At 33.6% G+C, this 26,526-nt stretch overlaps 5 protein-coding genes and 1 pseudogene across 6 annotated transcripts; 5 read left to right on the forward strand and 1 right to left on the reverse strand.

The window, feature by feature from the left end:
- Positions 1 to 604: 604 nt before the first annotated feature.
- LOC120173071 lies at positions 605 to 25,987 on the forward strand. 2 transcript variants are annotated; one of them, XM_039180360.1, is made up of 6 exons: positions 605 to 620; positions 22,970 to 22,976; positions 23,016 to 23,364; positions 23,670 to 23,825; positions 23,918 to 24,595; positions 24,739 to 25,987. In XM_039180360.1, the coding sequence occupies exons 3-6, from the start codon at positions 23,029 to 23,031 to the stop codon at positions 25,873 to 25,875; spliced, it is 2,307 nt and encodes a 768-aa protein (XP_039036291.1). In that variant the 5' UTR covers positions 605 to 620; positions 22,970 to 22,976; positions 23,016 to 23,028; the 3' UTR covers positions 25,876 to 25,987. The 2 variants fall into 2 exon arrangements, with proteins under 2 accessions (XP_039036291.1, XP_039036290.1); XM_039180359.1 differs by lacking the exon at positions 605 to 620 and having other exon boundaries at positions 22,767 to 23,364.
- Positions 1,092 to 1,690, forward strand: LOC120173075 (dirigent protein 22-like). Its single transcript, XM_039180363.1, has one exon. The coding sequence runs from the start codon at positions 1,102 to 1,104 to the stop codon at positions 1,687 to 1,689; it is 588 nt and encodes a 195-aa protein (XP_039036294.1). The 5' UTR covers positions 1,092 to 1,101; the 3' UTR covers position 1,690.
- On the forward strand, positions 3,159 to 4,001 carry LOC120173074 (dirigent protein 22-like). The gene has a single exon (XM_039180362.1). The coding sequence runs from the start codon at positions 3,246 to 3,248 to the stop codon at positions 3,930 to 3,932; it is 687 nt and encodes a 228-aa protein (XP_039036293.1). The 5' UTR covers positions 3,159 to 3,245; the 3' UTR covers positions 3,933 to 4,001.
- LOC120173073 (probable E3 ubiquitin-protein ligase BAH1-like) lies at positions 12,748 to 15,194 on the reverse strand. The gene is made up of 6 exons (XM_039180361.1): positions 14,983 to 15,194; positions 14,008 to 14,252; positions 13,663 to 13,914; positions 13,433 to 13,570; positions 13,081 to 13,139; positions 12,748 to 12,977 (listed from the first exon to the last, which is right to left on the reverse strand). Exons 1-6 carry the CDS (start codon positions 15,173 to 15,175, stop codon positions 12,872 to 12,874), a joined length of 993 nt encoding a protein of 330 aa, XP_039036292.1. The 5' UTR covers positions 15,176 to 15,194; the 3' UTR covers positions 12,748 to 12,871.
- On the forward strand, positions 16,382 to 18,011 carry LOC120173149 (annotated as a pseudogene).
- Positions 18,316 to 18,887, forward strand: LOC120173150. Its single transcript, XM_039180410.1, has 2 exons — positions 18,316 to 18,572; positions 18,673 to 18,887. The coding sequence occupies exons 1-2, from the start codon at positions 18,440 to 18,442 to the stop codon at positions 18,885 to 18,887; spliced, it is 348 nt and encodes a 115-aa protein (XP_039036341.1). The 5' UTR covers positions 18,316 to 18,439.
- Positions 25,988 to 26,526: the final 539 nt, after the last annotated feature.

Raw genomic sequence — 26,526 nt, forward strand, 5'->3', positions numbered from 1 at the left:
CTAAAGAGTTTTCTTGAGAGTTGTTTTTTCCTTTTTATCAAGAGAGAATTATCATTATTTTCTCCTTGGTAGATCGAGAGAAGTTGTAATTCATATTTTCTCATAGTGAAATTCTTCTATTGTTGCCCGTGATTTTTACCCTATATTATTTAGGGGTTTTTCACGTAAAATTTGTGTCTCTTTTATCTTAATTTTTATTTTCTCAAATTATTAATTACGATTTTGCTTTAACCGATAGCCGTCTTCCGCAACAAGATAATGTTAGAGAAAGGTTTAAGAAATGATTGTAACTATCCAAGTTACTGTGCAACTTGTTTGATGAGAAAGTTTTGAGAGAAATGGAAAGATGAGAGAGCGGAGATGAACATAAGGATTAGTCAAAATAGTATTCAAACGGTGTCAAATCAGTGGTTAACACAACATGTCGATTTTTCGTAACTACAATAACGGTCGTTAACGTCGAGTAACTATTTTATAACAAACAATAACGTTAGTGATCGATTTATGATTTTTTAAACATTAATAGTGAAAATAAACACCACCCCAAACATAAATGATCATTGGCATAGTTTATTTTTATTGTGCCGAGTAATAATAATTTTTTTTATTTAAAAAATTATATTTTTTTTATCTCATCATAACGAGACATTCTATTTAGGGACAGTCTTATTGAATTTTGAAAAATAAAGATAATTCTTTTCAGTTATTTTATTTATAATTGTTCGGATTCGAATATCTTAACCTTATTTAAGAGATCTAATGTCTTATCCTATTAGATCAACCGATTATTAATATTTAATAAGTTTAATTGGTTGATATTTTTACCAATACAATGTACTATAGTTTAGACATCGTATAAAAAATAAATTATAATTATTAAAAGTTCTCTAACTCTACTTAATGAGAGTTGACGTTCCATTATATAAATCTTTTTTACTTAACCACTTTATATATAAGTTTGGAATAATGTATAATTTTTCATTACATAATTTATATTGTTTTACAGCGATCGATACCAACCTTCACTTAAAACATGAACACTTTACACTATATATATTTCACATTAATTGTCACAACTCACACGCCTTCATTGCCTCATCCATGGCGGAGCTCCTCCTAAAACACTCCGACGCCGCCGCTTTCCTCCTCACAGTTGTCACGTTAACTTCGTCCTTCGCCGCCTTAGGATCCGACTCTTTCTCTCAAAACATCTCTCCATTGTCCCTGGGGCTAAACAAACCGGAGAAACTAAGCCATCTCCATTTCTACTTCCACGACATCGTCGTCGGCAAAAACGCCACCGCCGTCCGCGTAGCCCAAGCACCGACGACGACCGCGGCGTCGCCGTTCGGTGTGGTGGTGGTTCTCGACGACCCTTTGACGGTCGGCCCCGATATAGGGTCCGAACTCGTGGGAAAAGCGCAAGGGATCTATGCTTTCGCGTCGCAGACTGACTCTAGCTTGCTGGTGGCGTATAACTTTGCTTTCATGGCGGAGGAATACAACGGAAGCAGCCTTACCATTTTGGGGCGAAACACGGTGTCTTCGGCCGTGAGAGAGATGCCGGTGGTCGGCGGCAGTGGGACTTTCCGGTTTGCTCGTGGATATGTCGAAGCAAGGACGGAGAGTTTTGATCTCAAAACTGGGAACACTGTTGTTGAATATAATGTTTATGTTTTACATTATTAAAATAAATTCCTTTTATGGGATTCAAACTCTGAATTTATTAAATACTATTTCGAATATTACTAATAATTATATAAATCAACGCAGAGTAGAACAATTTGAGTTTTAAGAAATAATATTAATATAGAATAGGATTTATTTAATATATTATTTTTAACAAATAATAAACTATAAACTTATATATTATAAATATGAAATTTTCTATATTTCATAAATACGATGTATAATACATCTTATCACAAATAATACATAATAAGATTTTTTTATCTAAGGAAATATAATCACAATAATCTTCAACTATTATAATTACATTAAAATTCAATTTAATTATCAAATAAAATTTAAATTAATATTTAATCGTCTATATGACCTTGTGTTAGGTATGACTCATAAATATACCGGTAAAAAGGATAGAGGATGGAGCGGAGTGAGCGAAGCGAACATCATCTGTCTTTACAAAGAAAATCTCGTAATGGGGGTTACGATTATGTGAGTTGGGGTGCGAGGGCGCAGCCCGCAGTATGGTACAGGGTTATTTTTGTAAATATGTAACATTGTTTATTTATTATAAAAGGAGATGCTACCTAAACCTATGAGACATTGAATAAAAATTCTAGCGCCGCCTAGGGCACCGAAGACGTAAGCACATTGTTGAACCTTGTTAAAATTATTGTGTTCTTTCATTTTCTTTACCTGATTATTCAACACCTTGTGAATAAAAAAACTTAGAATGAATGAGTCACCCTATAACGAACCTATATGATATTCGTTCTGAATTGATTGACTAATGAATTGAATATCAATAACGATACTAAGACATAAAAAAGTTAGAGTAAAGTATATAAATGGTCTTTTGACTATATGATATTGTTTTATTAAGTCCCTCGACTATTAAAAGTTACAAAATGATCATTCAAATATATAATGTTGTTTTGTTGAGTCATTTGACTATTAAAAGTTAAAAAAGGGTCACCTTACTATTTATTATGTTCCAAACTCATTCTTTTCCGTTAAAAAATCGGGATTTTCTAAGTTGGACGTTAACATGATAATTGAGATATGATAGTCATTTGAGATTCTATGATCAAATTTTATTATATCACAATAAGCATATTAACTTTTAGCTCAGAATAACATCAATTTTTTTAACGAGAAAGGACGAGTTTGAAACATAATGAATAATCAGATGACTATTTTAACTTTTAATAGTCAAGGGACATATCAAAACAACATTCTATAGTTAGAGGATCATTTTGTAACTTTTAACAGTCGATGGACTTTATTAAACAATATCCTATAATTGTGACCATTTGTTTACTTTACATACAATTTACAACCTATTTTAATCTCATTTATAAAAAAAATTATATATTATAATGTTTCAACCTATAGAAATATCTTCTCACCAACTCTTCAAAATCAAATCATAAACACTATAGTCTATATACATTGCATAAAATTTATGTCAATTTTCATGTACCCACACCCTATTTTATTTTCTCCAACAAAAGAAGACGCTATTTTATATTACAACCTCGAAAGCTTTCACCGCCTCAACCATGGCGGAGCTCCTCCTAGGTCTGTCCACCACCGTCTTCCTCCTCGCGGTCCTATCGTTATCTTCACCCTCCGCCGGCGTAGAATCAAAGCCTTTCGCTCGAGTTCTCTCCCCATCGTCCATGGGGCTAAACAAACCCGATCAACTAAGCCACCTCCATTTCTACTTCCACGACATCGTCGCCGGAGAAAACGCCACCGCAATCCGCGTGGCAAAAGCGCCAACGACGACGGCGTCCTCTCCGTTCGGCGCGGTGGTGGTTATAGACGACCGTTTGACCGTCGGCCCCGATATCGACTCCAAACTCGTGGGAAGAGCGCAAGGGATTTATGTCACGGCGTCTCAGACTGAAGCTAGCTTGTTAATGGCGTATAACTTTGCGTTCATGGAAGGGGAGTATAAGGGAAGCAGCCTCGCCCTTATGGGGCGGAACCCGGTGTTTTCCGACGTCAGAGAGATGCCGGTGATCGGCGGCAGTGGCGTCTTCCGGTTGGCTCGCGGATATGCCGAAGCGAGGACTAGTAGATATGATTACGATACGGGGAACGCTATTGTTGAGTACAACGTTTATGTTCTTCATTCAGAATCTCTTGCCCAGAGTTCTAATCATGCACCATCATCAAACAAAAAATTAATTAGTCAATTTCTTTGTATTTTTATTTTATATATTCTCATTTTAGAGGTTTAATTCTGATTTTAATCTTTTATCATGTTAAAATTTGGTAATTGCTTTTGTTTATATTATTTGTTATTATTATCTGATATATTATAAATAATATCAAGTGCATTTAAAAATAAAATATTTTAAAAATAAATGCTTAATACATTTTTAGGTGTCTAAATTATACATCTAATTAATTTTTGGTGTCTAAAGAATTTTTCGACTAAAAATAGGTGGTTAATATTTTTAACGTTATACTTTTAGGTGTCTAGATTATAATAATCGTTAAATTTTGATGTTATCTTATACGTTTTATACATATACAATTTAAAAAAAGATTTGATATTATAAAAAAAAACTCAAAATTTCGCCATAGATCGATCACAGTCGATCTCTAACTGTCACCGTTTACATCATTAGAATTATCTCGCCGCCATAACCAAAACCCAATTCCCAACCCCCTATGAAACTACATTGATCATCATGAAAAGCTTTGCAAGGGTTGTCAGTTTTCTAAGTTTTCCTTTGTTGTTTCCTGGCGACTTCAACGCCCTGCTACGAACAAAACACATCCGGTGATGACCTTTCGTCATCATCGGAGGAGGGGGATGGGAAGGAGAGGGACGATGCGGAGATTGATTTTCTTTGATTTTTTTCTTTTTTTGTTTGAAAAAAAAATATTATTAAAAATAAAAATATAACTACAGACACCTAAAAATGTAACAAAAAACATTAGACACCTATTTTTAACAAAAAAAAATTCTTTAGGCACCAAAAATCAATTTAAGGTATAATTTAGACACTTGTTTTTATATTAAGCCTAAAATAAACAATAACTTTTCAACTAAATTAATATCAAATTTGATTTATAACACCAACTCAATTTATTTTGTATATAATATAGATTCAATTAATTAAACTTTTTGCCAAATAACTTGCAAGAGAAGAGATTACCTACTTTGGTGGTTGTAGAATTAACTATTAAGAAATCTTTTGCCCATCCACCATACTAATTTTGAGTCTCGGATTTAATATATTCACTTTAATTATTAAAATTTAATTATTCACTTTTAAATATCATAATTAAATATTTAAAGTATCAACATTATATCAATTAAGTATTTTCATTAATTTAAACATCAATTTAAATTTGCACGAACCAACTTACCTGGTGGTTAAGTGAATCGTTGTTATTCTTAGAGGTCACGGGTTCAAACACCAGCAGCTGCAACAGGATGATTGAGCGTTCATTGTCAAATGGTTGAGAATATTTAGAATATAAACTACTTTGTATTCACCTTAGCTTAATAAAAAAAGAGACTGATTGATCATTTTATAACTTTTAATAATAAAAAAATTAAAATAAACAATATTATATAATTAATAAATTATTTTATAAATTTTAATAGTCATAGCACTAAATAAAATAAAGATTGAGAAGCATTCAGCTTAAAGAGTAGATGGAACCATGATCAAACAACCTAAGCTATGTTTTAGGAAAGGACAGACAACCTAATCTGCTCAAACGTAGCTGTCGCGTGTGTTACTAAGTCAAGCTTTTTGCTATTTTAAATGAAGCAGGAGACTACTTAAATGGGTATTTCAAAATCATATTAGTTGCCTTTCCGACATGAAAAAGAAACCCATTAATTATTGAAATTGATATATATATATATATATATATATATATATATATATATATATATAGGGTAAAATATATGGATGGCCTTTGACTATAGGATGTTATTTTATTGAGTCCCTTAATTATAAAAAATTACAAATATCATCTGATTATAGAATGTTGCTTAGTCCCTCGACTATCAAAAATTATATAATGATCAAATCATTAAGTTACAAAATGGTTATCATATTATTTATTATGTTTCAAATCCATAATTTTTCTGTTAAAAATTTGACAATAATCTGAGCTGAATATTAATTTAATGTCTGAGATATGATAAAGATTAATCCAAGAATCTTAAACGACTATCATATCTCAAGCAGCATGTTAACATCCAGCTTAAATTGTTATTAAACTTTTAACGGAAAAGGACGAGTTTGAAACATAATGAATAGTTATGTGGCAATTTTGTAACTTTAATATTCGAAGAACTCAATAAAATAACGTCTTATAATCAGGGGACTATTTTGTAACTTTTGATAGTTAGAGACTTAACAAAATAACACCTTATAGTCGATGACCATTTGTGTACTTTACCTATATATATATAGTTTAGTTTTGATTTTTTTATATTATTATTTAAATTTAGGATAAAGTATACAAATGGTCCCCGGCTATAGGATACTGCTTTATTAAACCCTTTGACTATTAAAAGTTATAAAATAGTCATTCAACTATAGAATGTTGCTTTATTTAAGTCTCTCGGCTATTAAAAGTCACAAAATGGTCACCTGACTATTCATTATATTCCAAACTCGTATTTTTTCGTTAAAAATTGGTAATTGTATAAGTTGAACGTTAACATGAAGAATGTGATATGATAGTCGTTTGAGGTTTTAAGATCAAATTATAAATTTCATATATTTTTAAAAATTTTATTGACTTTTAAAATTAATTGTTTGAAAACTATTAAAATAAATTTTTAATTACAATTGAGTGATCAAATGAATTATTAATCATTAATTATTATTTTTAGCAACAATTAATAATGTTTATTCATTTTTAATAAAATTAGAATTTAATATTTATTTAATATTTTTTAAAATTAATATTAGAAAAAATATTTTAAATGCATATGTGATATTTTTTTTAGTTTTACCTTCTTTTTTATTAAATTTTATTCACTTTTAATCCTTTTTATTATATTTTTATTGAATTTTAAATATATGAGTTATAATTCAAAATAATCATTTATTGTGTTATTATTCAAATTAATTAAGAAAAATTATGGTAAAATGTTTCTAAACGAAAATTATAAATACATACATGAAAATCTAAGGATTTTTCTTTCTTTTGTGTTACTCTTTAAACTTGTAACAAAATTCAATAAAAAAAGAATGTAAAGCTAAAAAATATCACCTATATATTTAAAATATTTTGTCTAATATTAATTTTAAAAATATTAAATAAATATTAAATTATAATTTTATTAAAAATGGATAAACATTATTAACTATTTCTAAAAAGTAATGAATAATGAATAATAATTCATTTGATCCCTCAATTGTAATTAAAAGTTTATTTTAATATTTTTATATTTTTAAGCAATTAATTTTAAAAGTCAATAAAATTTTCAAAAATATATGAAATTTACAATTTTTTAAATTATAAAATATTTCTTATCATCATCATCGTCATCATTTTGTAAAAAAAATACTAGTTAAAAAAATAGAGATCTACACAAGGCGTTCATTGACCTTGAGAAGGCGTATGATAGCGTTCCTCGCGATACGATCTGGAAGACCTTGGAAACGAGACGGATCCCAACTGCTTATATCCGGGCGATTCGTGATATGTACTGTAGATCTACTACTTACGTCAGGACTACAGTTGGCGACACCAAGGCATTCCCGGTGGAAATCGAACACCACCAGGGGTCGACTCTTAGCCCTTACATCTTCGCCTTGATTATAGACGACATCTATTGTGCGACACCAGACGGTGTTCCATGGTGTATGCTTTTCGCTGACGACATTATCCTAGTTGATGAAACAAGAACTGAACTGAATAGTAGACTGGCTACCTGGAAGACTACTTTGGAAGAAAAAGGTCTAAGGATCAATATTGAAAAGATAGAGTATGTATGTTCAAACTTCAGTGGGAACCAAAACGATGAAGATGTAAAAGTATGCATAAAAGGACATGTTATCCCCTCAAAGGATTGTTTCAAGTACCTAGGGTCTATGATACATAAAGATGGGGTGTAGATGATGACGTTACACACCGTACAAAGGCGGGATGGCTAAAGTGGAGGGCTGCTACTGGAGTTTTGTGTGACAAGAAGGTGCCTCTAAAACTTAAGGGAAAATTTTATAGAATGACAATAAGACCAGTGTTGTTGTACGGATCAGAATTTTGGGCATTCAGGAAGGATCACGTAAGGAGGATGGAAGCCGCAGAAATGAGAATGTTTCGATGGACATGTGGTAGGACTCTGTGGGACATTACACCAAACTCTGCTATTAGGATGTCCTTGGGGGTGGTGTATGTATCTGAAAAATTGAGGGAGGGAAGACTACGGTGGTTTGGGCATGTACTTAGGCGACAACCGTCAGATGCGGTCAGGAGGGTATAGTCGATTATAGTCGACGGTGCCATAAGGAGATGACGACCAAGGCGGAAGTGGGAAGACTGCTTGAGATCTGATTTGAAGGAATCAACCCTTACCGAGGACATGACCTCTGATAGGAAAGTATAGATACTTAAGACCAGGGTAGCCGAGTTTGTAATTTCCATGACTTCTACTTTATACATGTTTCTGCCATTGGAATGTATGAAGGCTTAGAACTAGGGTAGCGGAGTAGTGTTGCCTTAGTTTAGGTATTAACCCATTTGACTTTATTCCTTCTCGTAGCTTGCTATCGTTGACTTCTGTGTATCATTCTCTTCAGGTTTCCTCTTTTTAAATTTAGCCGGATCTTACGTTTCAGTTTATATGCAGAGATTTCTACGCAGGGATTTATTTGCAGGATTACTTCCCATTACAGACGTGCATATGAAGACTGCATATGAAGACTGTTCAACTATGTATTTATTTATTTATTTATACATGCATTGCATTTTATCTTTATTTTTAATTTTCTGACTACCAGAGGCCTTCCACGGAAGTTGCTCTCAACCTGGCGTTGGGGTCAGCCTACTCCCCTACCTCCCCCTTACTCACATTGCATATGAGAATAGGGTTTTGTTGTTGTTGTTACCCTCAAAGTTTTCTTATACTAGATTATACATATTGTGTAGTTCATGAAAAAAATCAAAATTGTCGAGTTATAATTAATTTATAAAAAAATATTTAAAGATTTTAATGCATAAAGTTTTTTTTTGCACACGCAAAAAATAAATAAAAAAGTTGACGTTTTTACAGAAAAATCATACTAACATAAATTAATTACATATTAGGCACTATTTTAAAAAATTATGAAACTAACATCTGATCTTTACACGTGGTGTAAGGCGCGGTGCATGGGCTACGTCTTTCAACACAGGGCGTAAGGCGCGGTGCATGGGCCGTACCTTACTGCAAAGGGTGTTAGATCGAGAAATATATCTAAAAGGGTGTCTGAGAGTTAAATATAACGAAAAAGTGTTTTTTTGGGGGGGGGGGAAATCGCCCCTACTTTGGGGTGTGACAGGATCACATGATAAGAAATTTCAACCGAACAACTAAACCAGTAAGGTTGAAATTTGATGAGGACATTACCAAGGCATTGACACTGATAACATCTTTTGACCCTAGAGTTCTGAGAGGAATATCCTTGTCTCCGGTGAAAGGTAACGCAATTAAGTCGATAAACAACACGAGGATAATTCTTCTACATTCTGGGAGTAAAAATAGACTCAAGGTAAGGTTCAATTTCACCCTGGCCATTAACCATTATCTAAAGTATACTTAACAAGGCATTATTGCAATCTTCATGATTATAGAGGAAGTAGGCATCAATGATCATATTTCATATCATACTTCTAAGCAGCTAACAGAACAAATTATTCTCTTTCGGCAGAAAAATTAGCCTGGAGCAGTTTCTCCCGAAACATACCTTTTAATATCCTCCAGAGCGTCTTTACGGCGCTGTATCTGAAGTTCTAGAGTGTGTATCAGTGTTGCTCTAGCCTGCAGAAACAAAATACAACCATAGAGCCAAGTGAATTCAAGAGCATTTGCCTAGCAGAAAAAATAAATGGCCAGATAATGTGACAATGGCCTTTCTACCTGATGAGGACGCAATGAGTTCAGCAAGTGATACAAGTTCTTTAATATAAGAGACATCTCCTCCACTCGTCTAGCGTATTGTGATGGTCTCTCGACGAGAACATCTGCAAGCTCCAAAATGTGCAGCTGCAATTCTCTGTTACGTGACCTCAGTTCCTTCTCGAAATCTAGAAGTGATCAGACTCGCATTATCCGAGGATCCTATAGCCACATAAACCTGGAAGCACATCATCAGTCTACATCCAAAAGAAACAGCATATATAGTTTACAAATTGTAGTGATTAATTTGCAAACAAAATGAGAAAGCTCACGGTGTAGTTGCCACCAAAGCAAACGTAGTTGCCGCCATCTCTAGTCAGCCTGAAACTTAAAAAGTCGAATATTTTTAAGATTTGATACAAATTCCGAACAAAACTCGAACTCAGTAGCCAAGAGAACACCAGAAAAGTTGAAGATGAAAAGCAGCAACGTACAATAAATAGAACAAATTTCCCAAATGGAGTGATTATACAACCTGAACCTGATGAAAAAGCCAACAAGCCCAGAATTTACCCCAAGTAATTCTACAAACCAATGAGTTCAACTATCAACTTAATCACATTTACCCTTTACCGGATACATGGACGTTCCCCGCAGAAATTTAAGGTCACGAAATCTTATCAATGTCACTGCCTTACTAAAACCCTAAACCCAATTCATAATTTTTTCAAAATTTCATATGAATAAATAGATTTATTTCTTCATTTCCCGTTGAACAGTAAACAAGAAACAAAGAAATATGTCTATTAAGTTTTTTCCCCCAGACAAATCGGAAATCTAAACACACACATACAAGAGGCAATGAAATAAACGCCGCCATCGACGGCTGAAGCACACACTTTAACCGGAGAAATAAGAGTTACCTGGGTGTCGGAGGTGCGATAGCGTTTCGCCGGCGTGGTTATTGACCTGAGCTAATTGGACTGATTTGACAAATTTAAATCTTATTGGACCGATTTAGTAATTTTCATTTTCTTTAGTTAAAATTTTTATTTTGATATCAAATACATTTTAGGGTAAAGTACACAAACGGTTGTTTGACTATAGGATAATGTTTTGTTAAGTCATCCAACTATTAAAATTTAAAAAATTGTCCTCCGACTATATGGTATTCCTTTGTTGAGTCCCTAAACTATTAAAAGTTACAAAATGATCACTTGACTATTCATTATGCTGAATGTTAACAATATTCTAAGCTGAATGTTAATTTGTTTTCTGAGATATGATAGTCATTTGAGACTTTGAGATCAAATTTTATCATATCTCAAACATCGTATTAACATCCAGTTTAGATTGTCGTTAATTTTTAATGAAAAAGATGAATTTGGAACAAAAATGAATAGTTGGGTGACCATTTTATAATTTTTAATAATTAGAAACTCAAAAAGTAATTTCTTATATTAAAGAACTATTTTATAATTTTTTATAGCCATTACTTAACAAAGAAACACTTTACAGTTGGAGGACAATTTTTGTACTTTACCCTATATTCTAAAAGAAATTAAGAATAATAATAATTTTAGTCCTCATCATCTATACCTTTCATCATTATAATCTTTAGGGTAAATTACATATTTAATACCTAAAATATTAGTTTAAATCCATTTTAGTATTTAAAGTTTCAATTTTTTAAAAATCATACTTAATTTTTAATTTTCGTTTCATTTTTGAAAAAAATTGAATGTTTTGGTACTAAAATAGATCAAAACTAATAATTTAGACACTAAATGTGTCAAATTTTTAACAATAATTATTAAAATAAAATAAAAACTAAACGTTAGGAATGATTTAAAAAAAAGTTATATTTGACTCTTAATATTAAAAAGATCAAATCTTACTTTTAACGAAAAGTCAACCAAAATATTAGTAACTTGGTGGCAAGTCATGTGGCAATACGCATGCATTTCAAGTTGCATAATATATATATAAATTATCATATAAAATATTGTAATAATGACGTAGCTCTAATCTAATATATATATTATTCTCTCTTATCATGAAACATAAAATATCTAAATCAATTTTGTCTTCATGTGTCCATAAAGTAGAGATTTCTTACCATTTTTCTATTTTTTAAATATTAAACCTTAAAAGAAATAGATTCCTTATTTTCCTCAAAATAATATAAAATAAATATTTATATTATATTAAAATTAATTTGATGTTTAAAAAAAATTCGTTAAAAATATATGTCTAATGTTTATTTGTTACACTTTTAGATGTCTACCGTTAAAAAAAGCGATAAATGACACATATCACATTCAGATTTCTTTAAAAATATTTCAAATAATATTTTTTTAAAAATTTAAAAATAACATATGTCACTTAACAAGTTTTTTATGGTAAATGCCTAAAAGTGTAACGAAAAAAATAATAAACACCTACCTATAGAGGATGATTCAAGTAGTAAGCAGTTTGATCATTTAAACAAGAATCGAGTACGATTCTTTGTATATGTAAAAAATCCATGCTGTGAGACTCACCAACCAAAGCTAGGTGTACAACGCGAGTCGGTGCGAATTAATCAGGTGAAGCCTTAGAACTAGAAAGACAATCTGAAAAACATAAGTACCTATTTTTAATAAAATAAAATTTCTTTAGATACCAAAAATCAACTTAAAAATACTTTGAATATAGTTTAGCTATTTATTTATATGTTAAGCCAAACAAAAATCACACTTTGGACAATGGTAGAATGAATGCGAGAGACGTAACGTTCACCTATCACAACTTTTGCCATATTCCATGATCTTGTCAAACATTAGGTTATGCTTATGCTCGACAAAAATATACGAATTTGACGGATTCTGACACGATTCGATTCCAAAATTTATTTAATAATATCAAACGTAAACACAACACAAAGTCCGAACCCGAACTAGATCGAAACCAAGCTACGAGCTCAGTTCAATTTTTATCGAGAAACCTTAAACTCATACAAGGTCCTAAGCTAAGCCGACCTTGCTTGATTCAACGCTAGACACTAACCAATGGCTTCATCTTTCAATAATATTATAGAAAATGAAGGACTAAAATTTAATATCCGACCACATATTCGGTCTGGGTTTCCCAGAACTCCTTGGACTGTTTCACCATGTCTGCGCGTTCCGCAACAAGCCTCTCTTTCCAATAATCTTTGTTCCTGTAAACGATTTCCGGCTCGATTGAGTTTCGGTTTCCGACATATAGATATATGCGTGTATCGAATACGAGTATCCTCGTATGTAGCAAGGAAATTAGTTTACCTTCTTTTGATCAACAGATCTAGCTCTAGCATGTGTACTGCGTTAGCATAAACTCCAGCCTGCATACGAGGGGAGAGACAAAAACATTAGGAGATGACCTAGATCCATGCATGTATGTTATTCGGATTCTTCATTTTCGTTATCAAACACGAACTCTTACCGACGTTCTTGAGTTCGGGTTTTAGAACACGAAGTATGAGCACAATTAAACAGACTTGTCAAGAAAAAGAGAACTCAATGCCTAATGCAATTAGAATGGAACTTGAAGCAGTAAGAACAACTCTCTATAACCAAATATGTGTCGGATATGGACGTAGAGCACGGATATTTTAAGAAGAAGAAAAACCCGAACCTCTCTACAGATGGGACACTTTGAATCTGGACTTGAAGCTTTAAGTCCTTGAAAGATCATCACGGATGCAGCTGAGCAAGCACAAGATTTGCAGAAAAGGTGACCACAAGTCAAAGCGTAAGGATTGAAAACAAAATCCTGACCGATGAAAGACCGAAACCGAAATGAGAATATCGCAGTGTGTAAAAGAAAAATAAAAATGGAAATGCACTTTGTAGTTATGAGCTTACCAAGCAAATAGCACACTTTAAGCTGTATTCCAGCTTTATTGAATGCGGGAGCATCAATGTCATCACCGGTTCCTCTGCATCGAGGTCGCACGAAAACGAACCGGAAAACTGAATGAGTTCTGCTTCACAATCCGACCCTTTAAAATTCAATGACAAAGCTCCCAATTCTATCAGCCATGGCGATTGCAGAAGCTCTAGATGTTCTGCCCTCATCTTGGATTTGAAGTTCTTCCCGTTAGCAGAGCTATGTACCTGAAACAGATGGAATCAATCGAATCATCTTCGAATATCCATTTTCTTTAGTCTAAAGCAAAGTCATTGAAGAAAAGAACAACCGCTGCATACTTTATCATACTTCTTGAGGATTTTACGGATAGCGATCGCGTTCATCGTGATATACTCGATCAACATCTGCCCTTCTTCCACCAACACTTGCTGGTCGTTCTTGAAACATTGACGCAACCGCAACATGTACCGCTGCATCCCGGTGGGGACGTGAAGATGGAGGAGATGCTGGACTCTGGAACTAAAGCATCCAGCTATATCCATTGCTTCCCTCATCAACTCGGTGAAGAACATCTGATCACACACTAAAGGATGCTGAAACTAATCAAAAGATCATCCAAAAACAACGAATCACGAGCTTCATATCAGCAATAAAAAAAACCTCTATTCGCCATTATTTTGCATCAAAAACAATAGAAATTTCATAAATAGGCCTTCAAAGGCTTGCAAGGTATATCATCAGACAAAGGAATAACCAAATTTCCCAAAATTAGAACCGCGCTTAGATCGATTCGTTAATATGATTATCCATAGCAGACATAGGTTCAAAGCCTGTGAGCTATATTTTCGAACAAATGAAGAACAAAAGTTCTCGAAACCATAACTCGGCTTTAACTCGGTTACTTCGAAACTTGACCCGGTTGGTTCATGTGGGCATATTCGAGTTTAGAACCTTTCCCTATCTCAAAAAACAACAGAGCGTTGCTTCAATTCAACTCCATTATATACTTTCAAAAGCCATGAAAGTGAGAGAATAAGCTTAGGAAACCAATATTCTCTTCCTCCATTGTTTAATCACCATTAACACAGCTAAAAAAGCATGATTAAAACGAAAGGGATAGCTAATCACTTACATAATTAAAGCTTTAATGAAGCACAAACATTATGTATATATATACACATATAAACTAGATTTCATGCCCTGGGAATTTTGAAATCTATACATGAATAAACAAACATCATCTTCCTCCCATGAATCCATCAAGTTTCTGACAATTCATGCTAATAAAATTTATTTTAAAAAAATGAAATCACCTGGACAAGATTGACATTGACAGAACTGAGACAATGCTGGGTTCAGTTCATCATCTGTTTGATGTAATGCTCTACAGCGCCTGCAACTTTTCAACACTTTCTTAAGCCTTTTATATTCAACATGGGAAAACTTATCCAGAAACCATTCCTGATCACCATGCAGATACTCCTTAAAAATCTCCCCAAACTTCATTCCCCCCCCCCCAAAAAGTTTTCAATCAAAACCAAATCACAAAACAAAACCCAGTTTTTATTTTTAATCTTTTGATCTGAAAAGAACACGATTTGAGAACCAAGAGTTGTTGTTTGAGCAGCAAACGAAAAAGGGTCTTGAAAAAGGAGGGTTTTTTAAGATAAGACAGAATCAAAGAATAGAAATTTTAATTGCCAATTTTGGTTTTATGTGTTGTTGAGGAGGGGAAAAAGGAATGTGAATATATTGAAAAAGGGCAAGTGGTGAAGAAAGTTGAAATGTTGTTTCGAACAAGAACGAGCGGTTGGCTCGACTCTTCGGTATTAACAACTTTTGGCAGTGGAAGACACTTGGACCCCATGACCCTTTCACTTTGCTGCTTTAGATGCATATAAAGATGTTTGTTGTCCGCAAGTGTGCCACTAATTTTGTCATCATGAAAGAATTGACAGAGAAGGGGAGTGTTGAGTTTAATATACTGGTAAAGAAATATATTATCAAAATTATTAATATTTTTGGTAAAATGATATATAAAATTTTTTTTATTAAAATTTTTAATTTAGTTACTTATTTTTTTTAGAAAAAATAATATTTTAGGTAGTGTATAATATTAATATTTTCGATAGAAAAAAATAATTTAGGTAGCACTTTATCAAAAATATTAAAAAATTATTAATATTTCTGGTAGCGCATTTCCTTAATCGTATATTAGGTTGTATTTCCTTAGACATCTCAGAGAAGATCGAGTTGTAACTTTTAAAAATTTTAAATTTTTGGATAAAGTATATAAATTGTCCCCCAACTACAAAATGTTTTTTTGTTCTCGACTATCAAAAGTTACATTATAATCTTCTGATTATAAGATATTCTTTTGTTGAGTATCTCGACTATTAAAAGTTACTAAATTGTCACATGACTATTCATTATATTTCAAACTCGACATTTTCAGTTAAAAAAAACGACAATTTGATTTAGATGTTAATTTATTGTTTAAGAAATGATAGTCGTTTGAGATTTTAAGATAAGATTTTATCATATTTCAAACAATAGATTAGCATACATCTCAGACTGTGGTCAATTTTTTAATGAAAAATGATGAATTTGTAACATAATGAATAGTCGGGTGACCATTTTATAACTTTTAATAGACAATAAACTCAATAAAACAACATTCAATGCCATTTTGTAACTTTTAATAGTTAACTCAACAATTGCTCTGACGAAGCTGTTGAATTATTTGAGGTTCTGAAGGAGAAAGGGGTTAAAGCAAATGAGACGGTTATAGTTGGTGTGATTTCTTCTTATGCTCATTTGGGTGCTATTGGATTAGGTGAAAAAGCTCATGATTATATCGTGAAGAACAAATTGATTTTGAATGTGAATCTCGGGACTGCTTTGGTGGATATGTATGCAAGATGTGGGTGTATCGAGAAAGCTATTGAAGTTTTCGACGAAATGCCTGAGAAAAGATGTTCTTAGTTGGACTGCTGTTGTTGCTGGTTTGGCAATGCATGGTTATGCAGAGAGGGCACTTTGGTTCTTCTCAGAAATGGCGAAATCCGGGTTGAAACCCAGAGATATTACGTTTACATATTTGTTATCTGCTTGCAGCAATGGTGGATTAGTAGAGAGAGGTCTAGAGTTGTTTGAGAGCATGAAAAGAGAGTGCGGAATCGAGCCGAGGTTGGAACATTATGGTTGCGTTGTGGATTTGCCGGGCGAGCTGGGAAGTTAGCTGAAGCCGAGAAGTTTGTTCTTCGAATGCCGGTGAAACCGAATGACCCGATTTGTGGTGCGCTGCTTGGAGCGTGCAGGATTCATAAGAATGCGGAAATTGCAGAAAGAGTAGGGAACATATCGATCCCCTTATTGCCAAAACACAGTGGGTATTATCAGGGCCGTGGCTAGGTTTTCGGGAGCTCCGTATAAATTCTTATAAAGGGACCCTAATTTTTAGATATATTCGATTTCGAGGCAACAATAATGGTGTTTTTTTTTTGAAATAACGTCGCAATAGGTCCATCTATAGTGGTGTTTATTAGAAAAACGCCACTATATATTTTTTTTACCATTTTTTTGGGGCCTGCGCAATTATAGTGACATTTTTTTGAAAAGATGTCGCAATAAGTCCATTTATAGTGGCGTTTATTGGAAAACACACTATATATATACTTTTTTGGGCCCATTTTTTGGGGGCCTGCGCGGTCGCGCAGTTCGCGCCGCCCCAGCCACGCCCCTGGGTATTATGTGTTGCTTTCGAACATTTATGCACGTACAAACAGGTGGGAAAATGTTGAAGCTACGAGACATATGATGAAGGAAAGGGTGTTAAAAAGCAGTCGGGTTATAGTTTGATCGAGTTCGATGGGAAAGTTCATAAATTTACGATGGGAGAAAAGTCACATGGAGAAATCGAAATGATCGAACGAACTTGGGACGAGATTCTCCAGAGGATAAGATTGGCAGGTTATACAGGGAATACATCTGATGCATTCTTTGACATTGACGAGGAAGAAAAAGAAAGTGCTCTTCATAGACATAGTAAGAAGCTTGCTATTGCTTATGGGATTATGAGAACCAAGGCTCCAACGGTGATCTGAATAGTGAAGAACTTGCAAGTGTGCGAGGATTGTCACCATGCTACCAAGCTGATTCCAAATGTTTGGAGTTGATCGTGAGAGACCGGAACCATTTCCATCATTTTAGAAAAGGCTCATGTTCTTGTATGGATTACTGGTGAGAAGTGAGTACTTACAATTACGGATGACAAGATAACTCGTGTCTGGTTCGAATCCAAGGGGAGGGCCGGTTGGATTTTCTCATCAAAATTTCAAGGCAAAGGTATCGAATGGTGATATTTACTAAAATCGGCATACAGCTTTACATAGATAGATAGATTTCGTTTTAGATTTTTGCTTGGTAAATTCTGGTGAATATATGACATTGGTCTTCTTTTAGGCACCCAGATTTACAAAATGGAAATTAGTTTTGTTTAGTTATTATCTAAAAATGACCAAATCTGAGTTGATTTTTAGTGCATTTATTTCAAGGATAAGTCAAAATTAAGCAGAAAAGGCAAGATGATTTGTATTATTAGATATCATTTCATCCTTGTTGTTTCATGATCTTCACATATAAAAACCATCCATCCACCAACTCATTCTCTTCATCGTTCTCTCTCGATCTCTCTTCCTATGTCCAACCAAATGTTTCCCCATCATTTCTTGATTGATCCATTTGTTTAGTAAGAATTCAAAAAAAAAAATGGAAACTGGGTCTTTAAGGCTAGGCCTCATGGCAGTCTTTGCAGTTTCTGGAAGTGTGGTCTTCATTGCACATGAAGTCCATAAACGTCTCCTCTCGGATTTCATGAAGAAGATCGAATTCGAGCTTGCTGGTAATACATACACACACACATACATGCATGCATACATACATACATACATACATATGTACGTTACTGCATGAATGGAATTCTGGGTTTGTTTTTGGTGTAGGGAATGGGAAATGTCAAGTGAAGAAAAGGGTTCGTTTTGCCGATGATGTTCGGGAGCCATCGTCGAACAACAAAGAATACAGGAAGAGGAATCTGAGTGCTTTGGCCATTGCAAAGCATGCTAAAGGCAGTGGTGCTGATAGACGGCAGCTTCTTAAAATGCCTCTCAATAGGCAGGTTTTGTATAAAGGGATTCTTCAATGCAAAGCCCATTGAACATAATCTTCTCTCTTATTATATACAATTTGCAATTTGTATATATTTTTTCAATTTTTTTGATGGGTTCATGTTGAATTTGAATTTGTATTACTAAATAATTTTTTTGTTGAGCCATCGAATATAGGATGCTACTTTGTTGAGTTATCTGACTAATAAAAGTTATTAAATGATCACTTGACTATTTATTATATTCCAAACTCATCCAGGACAGTTAGAACTGGATGTTAGCTTACTGTCTGAGATATGATAAAATTTGATCATAAAATCTCGAACGATTATCATATCTCAAATAACAAACTAACATCCAGCTTAGAATACCGTTAATTTTTAACGAAAATGAATGAATTTATATCATAATAAATAACTAATGATCATTTTATAATTTTTAATAATTAAAGACTCAATAAAAAAACGTCTTATATTCAACAACATCCTGTAGTCGATAACGAGGATGATAATTATCACCCAATTGGCTTGCTTCTGACTTAATTTGTGGCTTTTTGTAAATGGGCGGCAATAAAATATCCCATCACTTTTCTTTCTCTTTGCTTTTTCATATTATGAATAGAATATTAATTTATTTTCACAATTTTGTTTTTACTTAAAATATAAAAATAATTTAGAATCAAGATTAAGTTACTATATCGTGAAAAACCCTAAAAATATAATTTTCTCTCTTTCATGTGTTGTTCATCTCTTTTTTTTTTCATTTTTATTAATTGACAACGTTACTAATTTTAATATTAGTTATTGATCGTTGATATTCTTTATTTTATCATATCACAGTTAAGAAATTAACGTCTAGTTTAGACTACCGTTAATTTTTTAACATAAGGGAATAAGTTTGTGATATCATAAATAGTCGAATGATAATTTTGTAACTTTTAATAGTCGAAGGACTCGACAAAGCAACATATTATAATCGGAGATCATTTTATAACTTTTAATGATGAAAGACTCAATAAAATCTTATAGTACTTCACCTTAAAACTTATTTATTTTTATGATATTATAATGAAACTTTTATAATTGTCAAATTAAATTAATAATATTAATGATATTTGATTAGTCAAAAAGTTTTATTTTAAGTTATTAGTCAAAAAGTTTATGATTAACTAATCAAGGCAAGCGTGGGTATGACACGTGGCAATGACCCACTCCACCCTTGGAAAGCCCTTGTCGCCTAGCATTAAAGCGTATACCCATAAAATCTAACGACTCATATTGCTTATTAATTATATAATAAATATTTTCTTTTTTTATATAATTAATAATGTTTTTTTTCAAAAGTCCTAATCATACCTTTTTGACATAAAAGATAGAAAGTATTATTGCATGATGGGTTTGTCTGATGCATACAAGCTAAGCATAAGGATAGAGAAAGCATGACAAAATTGACAAATTCAATATAAAAATTATGTAGAGAATCTCATGAATATATTAGAAATTATTTTTTTGGGTAAAGTGCATAAATGGTCCCCTAACTATAAGATACTACTTTATTAAGTCCCTCGACTATTAGATGTTATAAAATGGTTCTCTGACTATAGAGTGTTGCTTTATTTAGTCCCTCGACTATTAAAAGTTACAAAATGGTCACCGACTATTCATTATGTTCCAAACTCATCATTTTCTGTTAAAAATTGATGGTATTCTGAATTAAACGTTAATATGCTAACTGTGATATGATAAAATCTAATATCAGAATCTAAAACGACTATCGTATCCCAGTTATTATGTTAACTTCCAGCTTAGACAATGGTCAATTTTTTAACGAAAAAGGACGTGTTTGGAACATAATAAATAGTCGGATGATCATTCTGTAACTTTTAATAGTCAAAAGACTTAATAAAGTAATACTCTATAGTCAGGGGACCACTTGTGTACTTTATCCTATTTTTTTCTTTTTTTAATATAGTTGATTCTTCTAATCTTATCTAATTTAGTTTATCTAGTAATTTATAAAAATAAACAAATTTAGTTGAAATATAAAACTCATATTGCAAGTTGGACTAAACTTTAACAATAATATCGTATACGAATTTAATTCAAATTCGACCCAATTTGTGAATAATTATAATTCATAATAAAATTAAGGTAAAGGGGTAACTTTTGCCCTTGTAGTAGATCGAATTTATCATTTTCGTCCCTATCGTATTTTCATATTAATTTAACCCTCGAAGTTGCTCAATTACATTATTCTATACCTTAATCCTAACTAAAAATCCTAAATCCTAACTTAAGGTTTATAATTTAGGGGTAGGGTATAGAATGACGTAATTAAACAACTTTGACGGTTTAATTGATGCGAAATACGATAAAAATAAAAAATGATAAATTTAGTGTACTACATGAGCAAAAGTGAAAAACGGGTTAAATTTATAAATGAAAACAAAATTCTCCCAATATTATTTTTCTCTGTCCGAAAAATTGAAACTCCAAGCTTACTTAATAAACATCAAACTCTTCACGACTCGATCGAATACACATGAATAAATGTTGAGGTTTGCCATTTTTATTGCTATAATTATTATTGTTCATAAAGATAATTATTTTTCAAATTTAATAATATGATTAAGATGCTATTTTTAATACTCAATTTTGTCAACAACCAAAACAGTTTTACCTATTCAAAGAAGCATAATTTGATAATAAATTATAATTATATTTTTTAACATTTTCCTTTGAGCAAAATGGAGAAGGAAGAGGACTTTATGCAAACCCACCCTATGAAGCAAAACAACATTGACTTATAATTCAATAGTATGAATTATTTGCAAATACAGTGTGTACATTAGGTCATAATATTAAATATTATGCAAATTGCATGAACATTCCGTTAACAATACATTAATAATATATATTTTCCCATGATTATCCATATATTAATTTATTAGACTATGCTTCAATAAATCTATATAATTATTTTTTAAAGTCTGTTAAATTATTTTAATAATTAAAGAAAATATTGTTATCGCTTGAGATTTTAAATTATTTCAACAGTAATCGATACGACGATCAGTGGTGATTAGTATAATTGTCAATGATGATTTTATGATTTTAGAAATTTGGAGTAGGGAGAGACATGAAAATTTGACCAAGGAAAGGGAGGTAAGAAGAAAAACATTAGTGAAATATTTTGGATCAGATATCTTTACTCTAATATCGATCTGTCTCGAACCTGAGTTTTAGAGGGAAAAAACTCGATCTTTTAAGATCGAGTTTGAATCTTATATAAACCTAGAGATAACAATAGTTTAAATTAGATTAGATTCTTGTCATCTTAACTCGGTTGAATTTATATTTATGTTATAATGGGTAAAATATACAAACGGTCCCTCTGATTATAGGGTATTTTTTATTGAGTCTCCAGACTATTAAAAGTTAAAAATGGTCAACTCAATTATTCATATATTCCAAATTCGTCTTTTTCTCTTGAAAAATTGATGATATTCTGAGCTGGACAATAATATACTGATTGAGATATGATAAAGCATGATCCTAGAATCTTAAACAACTGTCATATATTAGTTATCAAGGTAACGTCCAACTCAAACAATCATCGATTTTGTAATAGAAAATGGCGAGTGACTTAACAAAGTAACATCCTATAATCAGAGGAATATTTTATAATTTTTAATAGTCAGGATACTCAACAAAATAACACTCTATAAACGAGGAACGATTTGTGTACATGCAACTTTTGTAATTTACATTGAAGGTTTATAATTATCCATTCATATAATATCGGTATAGAGTTCCAACATTTGTAAAACTCTGCTTTGCTAAATTTATCCTCTTTTAACCCTTGTAGTAGTTGTTAACCTTTTTAACCCTTCCCTCTCTCTCTCCCCCTTCTATTTTCATGGTCCCTCCCAACGTTCACTCTCTGTTTCTCTTTGTCTGTTCTTCAGAATCAAATTAAACCAATTCCCCTTCTAACTACTAAAAATCTCCATTTTTGATCCTTTGTTTAACTACCCTCTTTTTTATTCAAGAACCCCAGATTGTCTCCTTCTTTCTTTCCTTTCGTTTTCGTGTTTATATTACAGAAATCCCAGAGAGAAAACCATATCATATTTCTGGGTTTCTTTGTTTTTCTGCAAACAATTCAAGTAAATCAAGTTTATTTTTTTAAATGGTGGTGAAGATGATGAAGTGGCGACCATGGCCGCCACTGGTTTCGAAGAAGTACGAGGTGAAGTTAATCGTAAGGAGGCTAGAAGGGTGGAACCCGGTGAGGGAAGGTTCAGAGAATCCGGAGAAATTAACGGCGGAGATTCGATGGAAAGGTCCAAAGGCTTCCCTCGGTTCTTTGAGGCGAACGGTGAAGAGGAATTTCACGAAAGAAGTCGACGGCGTTGACGAGAATGGTGTCGTTTTGTGGGACGAGGAGTTTCAAACCCTTTGTAGCTTATCGGCTTATAAAGACAATGTATTTCATCCGTGGGAGATCGCTTTCTCTGTCCTCAACGTAAGTTTTTTTTTTGAAAATTAATCTCTTTTTAATTTTTTTTGTTGGAATCATTTTTACTGTTGAATTAGATTGGTTGTTTACTGTTGGAATTTTGATGATTCTATTGCATATTTGTTGGACCAATTGTGTTCTGTCTGAACATTTTGAGTGGTTTAGCTCTACTTAAACATGATAACATGTAGAAACTGGGATTGATTAACTGATCATTGGAGGCTGAGGGATTCAGGATTCTTACCTGAAGGGTTTGTTTATCCTTTTATTGTTATGGTATTCGATTTCAAGAAGTTAGCTCTTTTAAGCAGGGATTGAACCAGGGGCCTAAGAACAAGTTTCCTGTCATCATCGGGACAGCATCGTTGAATCTCGCAGAATATGCTTCTTCTGAGAAGAAAGAGTTTGAGTTGAATGTCCCGCTTAAAGTCTCTTCCGCTGCCGCTGAGTCCGGTCCGCAACTTGACGTATGTTCCTTGACTTGAACTATGTTCAATTCATTGTTTTGTTTAGGTTTATATTTGTTTTGTCTAATTTTAGGTTGTTTTTGATTGTGTAGATATCACTTAGCTTGTTGGAACTACGAACTGCTCAAGAAACTGTTGATTTGGTACAAAGAGCACTAGTGCCGGTTGCATCACCTGTCCGGTCTGGAGAAACGGTCTCGATGGAAAAGGATGAGCTTTCTGTGATTAAAGCTGGCCTTAGGAAAGTGAGAATTTTTACAGAGTATGTTTCTACCAGGACAGCTAAAAAGGCCTGTCGAGAGGATGGGGGAAGTGAAGGAAGGTGTTCCGCCAAGAGTGATGATGGTGAGTATCCATTGGACACGGATTCACTCGATGATTTTGAGGAAGGAGAATCGGATGAGGGAAAGGATGACTCTATTGTCCGGGAGTCGTTTAGTTATGGTTCTCTGGCATATGCAAATTATGCTGGATCATTTTACTCCAGCATGAAGATCAACGAGGAAGGTGAAGATTGGGTGTACTACAGCAACCGTAAGCACGATGTTGGCTCCTCTAACATCGAGGATTCTACTGCATCAGTGTCGGAGCCAACCGTGCTAACTAGTTCGAAGCGCAGAATTTTGCCTTGGAGGAAAAGGAAGCTGAGCTTCAGATCTCTGAAAGTTAAAGGGGAGCCGTTGTTGAAGAAATCCTATGGAGATGAAGGTGGGGATGACATTGATTTTGATCGCCGTCAACTTAGCTCCGATGAATCTCTTGCACTTGGGGTAAGAACCATTTCTTGAATATTTTTACTTTAATTCACTTTGCTTCTTTGTTTGCATTTTTTCTGAAAAGTGAAAGAAAGTACAATCTCGGATTAAATCCGAGTTTTTTCATATCCCACATTCTAACTAATTTCTTTTGGCAGTGGTACAAGACGGATGAAGATTCGTCTGCAAATCATTCATCGGTTTCTGAATTTGGGGATGATAATTTTGCTATTGGCAGTTGGGAACAAAAAGAAGTGGTAAGCCGTGATGGACACTTGAAGCTTCAAGCACAAGTCTTCTTTGCATCTATCGATCAACGGAGTGAGCGAGCAGCCGGTGAAAGTGCATGTACTGCCCTTGTTGCTGTCATTGCCGATTGGTTTCAGAATAACCGTGATTTGATGCCTATTAAGTCTCAATTAGATAGTTTGATCAGAGACGGATCATCGGAATGGAGGAACCTCTGTGAGAATGAAACATACAGGGAGCGGTTCCCCGACAAGCACTTTGATCTTGAGACGGTTCTCCAAGCAAAACTACGTCCTCTTACTGTAGTTCCAGGAAAATCCTTTATCGGTTTTTTCCATCCGGAGGGAATGGATGAGGGAAGATTTGATTTTCTGCACGGTGCAATGTCGTTTGATAACATCTGGGATGAGATTAGTCGTGCCAGTGAAGAATGTCTTAACAATGGCGAACCACAGGTTTACATCGTTAGTTGGAATGACCATTTTTTTATCCTTAAAGTCGAAGCGGAAGCTTACTACATAATTGACACATTGGGAGAGAGGCTCTATGAGGGATGCGAACAAGCTTACATCTTGAAATTCGACAGCAATACCGAAATCCACAAGCTACCAAATACGACTCAATCATCAGATGATAAACCATCCGGCGAGCAGCAGACAGCAACGGCTGCGACCGAACCAAAGAGTTCACAGGTTCAACAGGTCAATGGGAAGGAGGACGGTTCTGTTGCAGGGTCCGTAGTAACCAAACCCGAGGAATCGGTAAAAAGCGAGGACGTTGGGGAGGTTGTTTGCCAAGGAAAGGAGTCTTGCAAGGAATACATGAAGAGCTTCTTGGCTGCTATACCTATTAGGGAATTGCAGGTAGATATCAAGAAGGGTTTAGGGGCATCAACACCGTTACATCACCGACTACAGATTGAATTCAACTATACTGAGTTCTTCCAACCGCCGCCCGAGACTTCCGCCCTGATGACAACCGCTACTCAAATGACAACAGCCGAACCATTGCTGACTGATGCTCCGTTAACAGAAGTTGCTTCATAGAGACTTACAGTAAATTCTAGGAAAAATGTTTACAGAGGAACCCGTTTGAGCTTTTTTCTCTACTATGTTATTCGGATTTGAGTATGAATGTTGAATATGAACATATTTTTAACACGGATCTCCGTATATTCAACGATTATCAAAATATTTCCCTGTTTTAGGAGCTATGCTGACCGATGATAAAAACAATATGATTTCAAGGATTCCAATTTACCATATGATTGCTGATGATCATTATGATTCTCTGACTAAAAAACCCAGATTTTCTTCTCTTTCCCTGGATTGTACAGAAGGCAAAGCTGAATTTTCTCAAGGTTGGTGTTTGGCGGCCTAGAAAAAGAAAGATTCTTTACACCATATGGTCCAATTACAGAGGGGAAAAAAAGGAAACTTTCTCCTAAAGTTGCTTCATTTGATTCCTTTACTGTTGTCCAAACATTCATTTTCTAGTTTACGTAGTGCTTGGGGCTCGTTATAAGATCACGAGTATATAGCAAAGGATACGTGTGGGATCGGATACGATAGTGTACATATACGGAAAAGAAGCGTATATGTCCTTGTTAGATGTTATGCATTGTATTGGACAAATTGTAGAGTCGGTCCCTCTACTATGTTATTCATTTTCTGGTTTACGTTGTGCTCGGGACTCAT

This window comes from Hibiscus syriacus, unplaced genomic scaffold, assembly GCF_006381635.1.
Source record: "Hibiscus syriacus cultivar Baekdansim isolate YM2019G1 unplaced genomic scaffold, ASM638163v2 tig00111941_pilon, whole genome shotgun sequence".
NCBI classification, from domain to species: domain Eukaryota; kingdom Viridiplantae; phylum Streptophyta; class Magnoliopsida; order Malvales; family Malvaceae; genus Hibiscus; species Hibiscus syriacus.

What these genes read in the sequence shown, in the direction of transcription:
- LOC120173150 (XM_039180410.1), top strand. Translation starts at nt 18,440, where the DNA reads ATGGAAACTGGGTCTTTAAGGCTAGGCCTCATGGCAGTCTTTGCAGTT. An exon ending in GATCGAATTCGAGCTTGCTG is followed by an intron (nt 18,573 to 18,672) that starts GTAATACATACA and finishes TTTTTGGTGTAG; the next exon opens with GGAATGGGAAATGTCAAGTG.
- LOC120173073 (XM_039180361.1), bottom strand. Translation starts at nt 15,175, where the DNA reads ATGAAGTTTGGGGAGATTTTTAAGGAGTATCTGCATGGTGATCAGGAA. An exon ending in TAAAGTGTGCTATTTGCTTG is followed by an intron (nt 13,571 to 13,662) that starts GTAAGCTCATAA and finishes TTCATCGGTCAG; the next exon opens with GATTTTGTTTTCAATCCTTA. An exon ending in GATCTGTTGATCAAAAGAAG is followed by an intron (nt 12,978 to 13,080) that starts GTAAACTAATTT and finishes AATCGTTTACAG; the next exon opens with GAACAAAGATTATTGGAAAG.
- LOC120173075 (XM_039180363.1), top strand. Translation starts at nt 1,102, where the DNA reads ATGGCGGAGCTCCTCCTAAAACACTCCGACGCCGCCGCTTTCCTCCTC.
- LOC120173074 (XM_039180362.1), top strand. Translation starts at nt 3,246, where the DNA reads ATGGCGGAGCTCCTCCTAGGTCTGTCCACCACCGTCTTCCTCCTCGCG.
- LOC120173071 (XM_039180360.1), top strand. Translation starts at nt 23,029, where the DNA reads ATGGTGGTGAAGATGATGAAGTGGCGACCATGGCCGCCACTGGTTTCG. An exon ending in TCGCTTTCTCTGTCCTCAAC is followed by an intron (nt 23,365 to 23,669) that starts GTAAGTTTTTTT and finishes TCTTTTAAGCAG; the next exon opens with GGATTGAACCAGGGGCCTAA. An exon ending in AGTCCGGTCCGCAACTTGAC is followed by an intron (nt 23,826 to 23,917) that starts GTATGTTCCTTG and finishes TTGATTGTGTAG; the next exon opens with ATATCACTTAGCTTGTTGGA.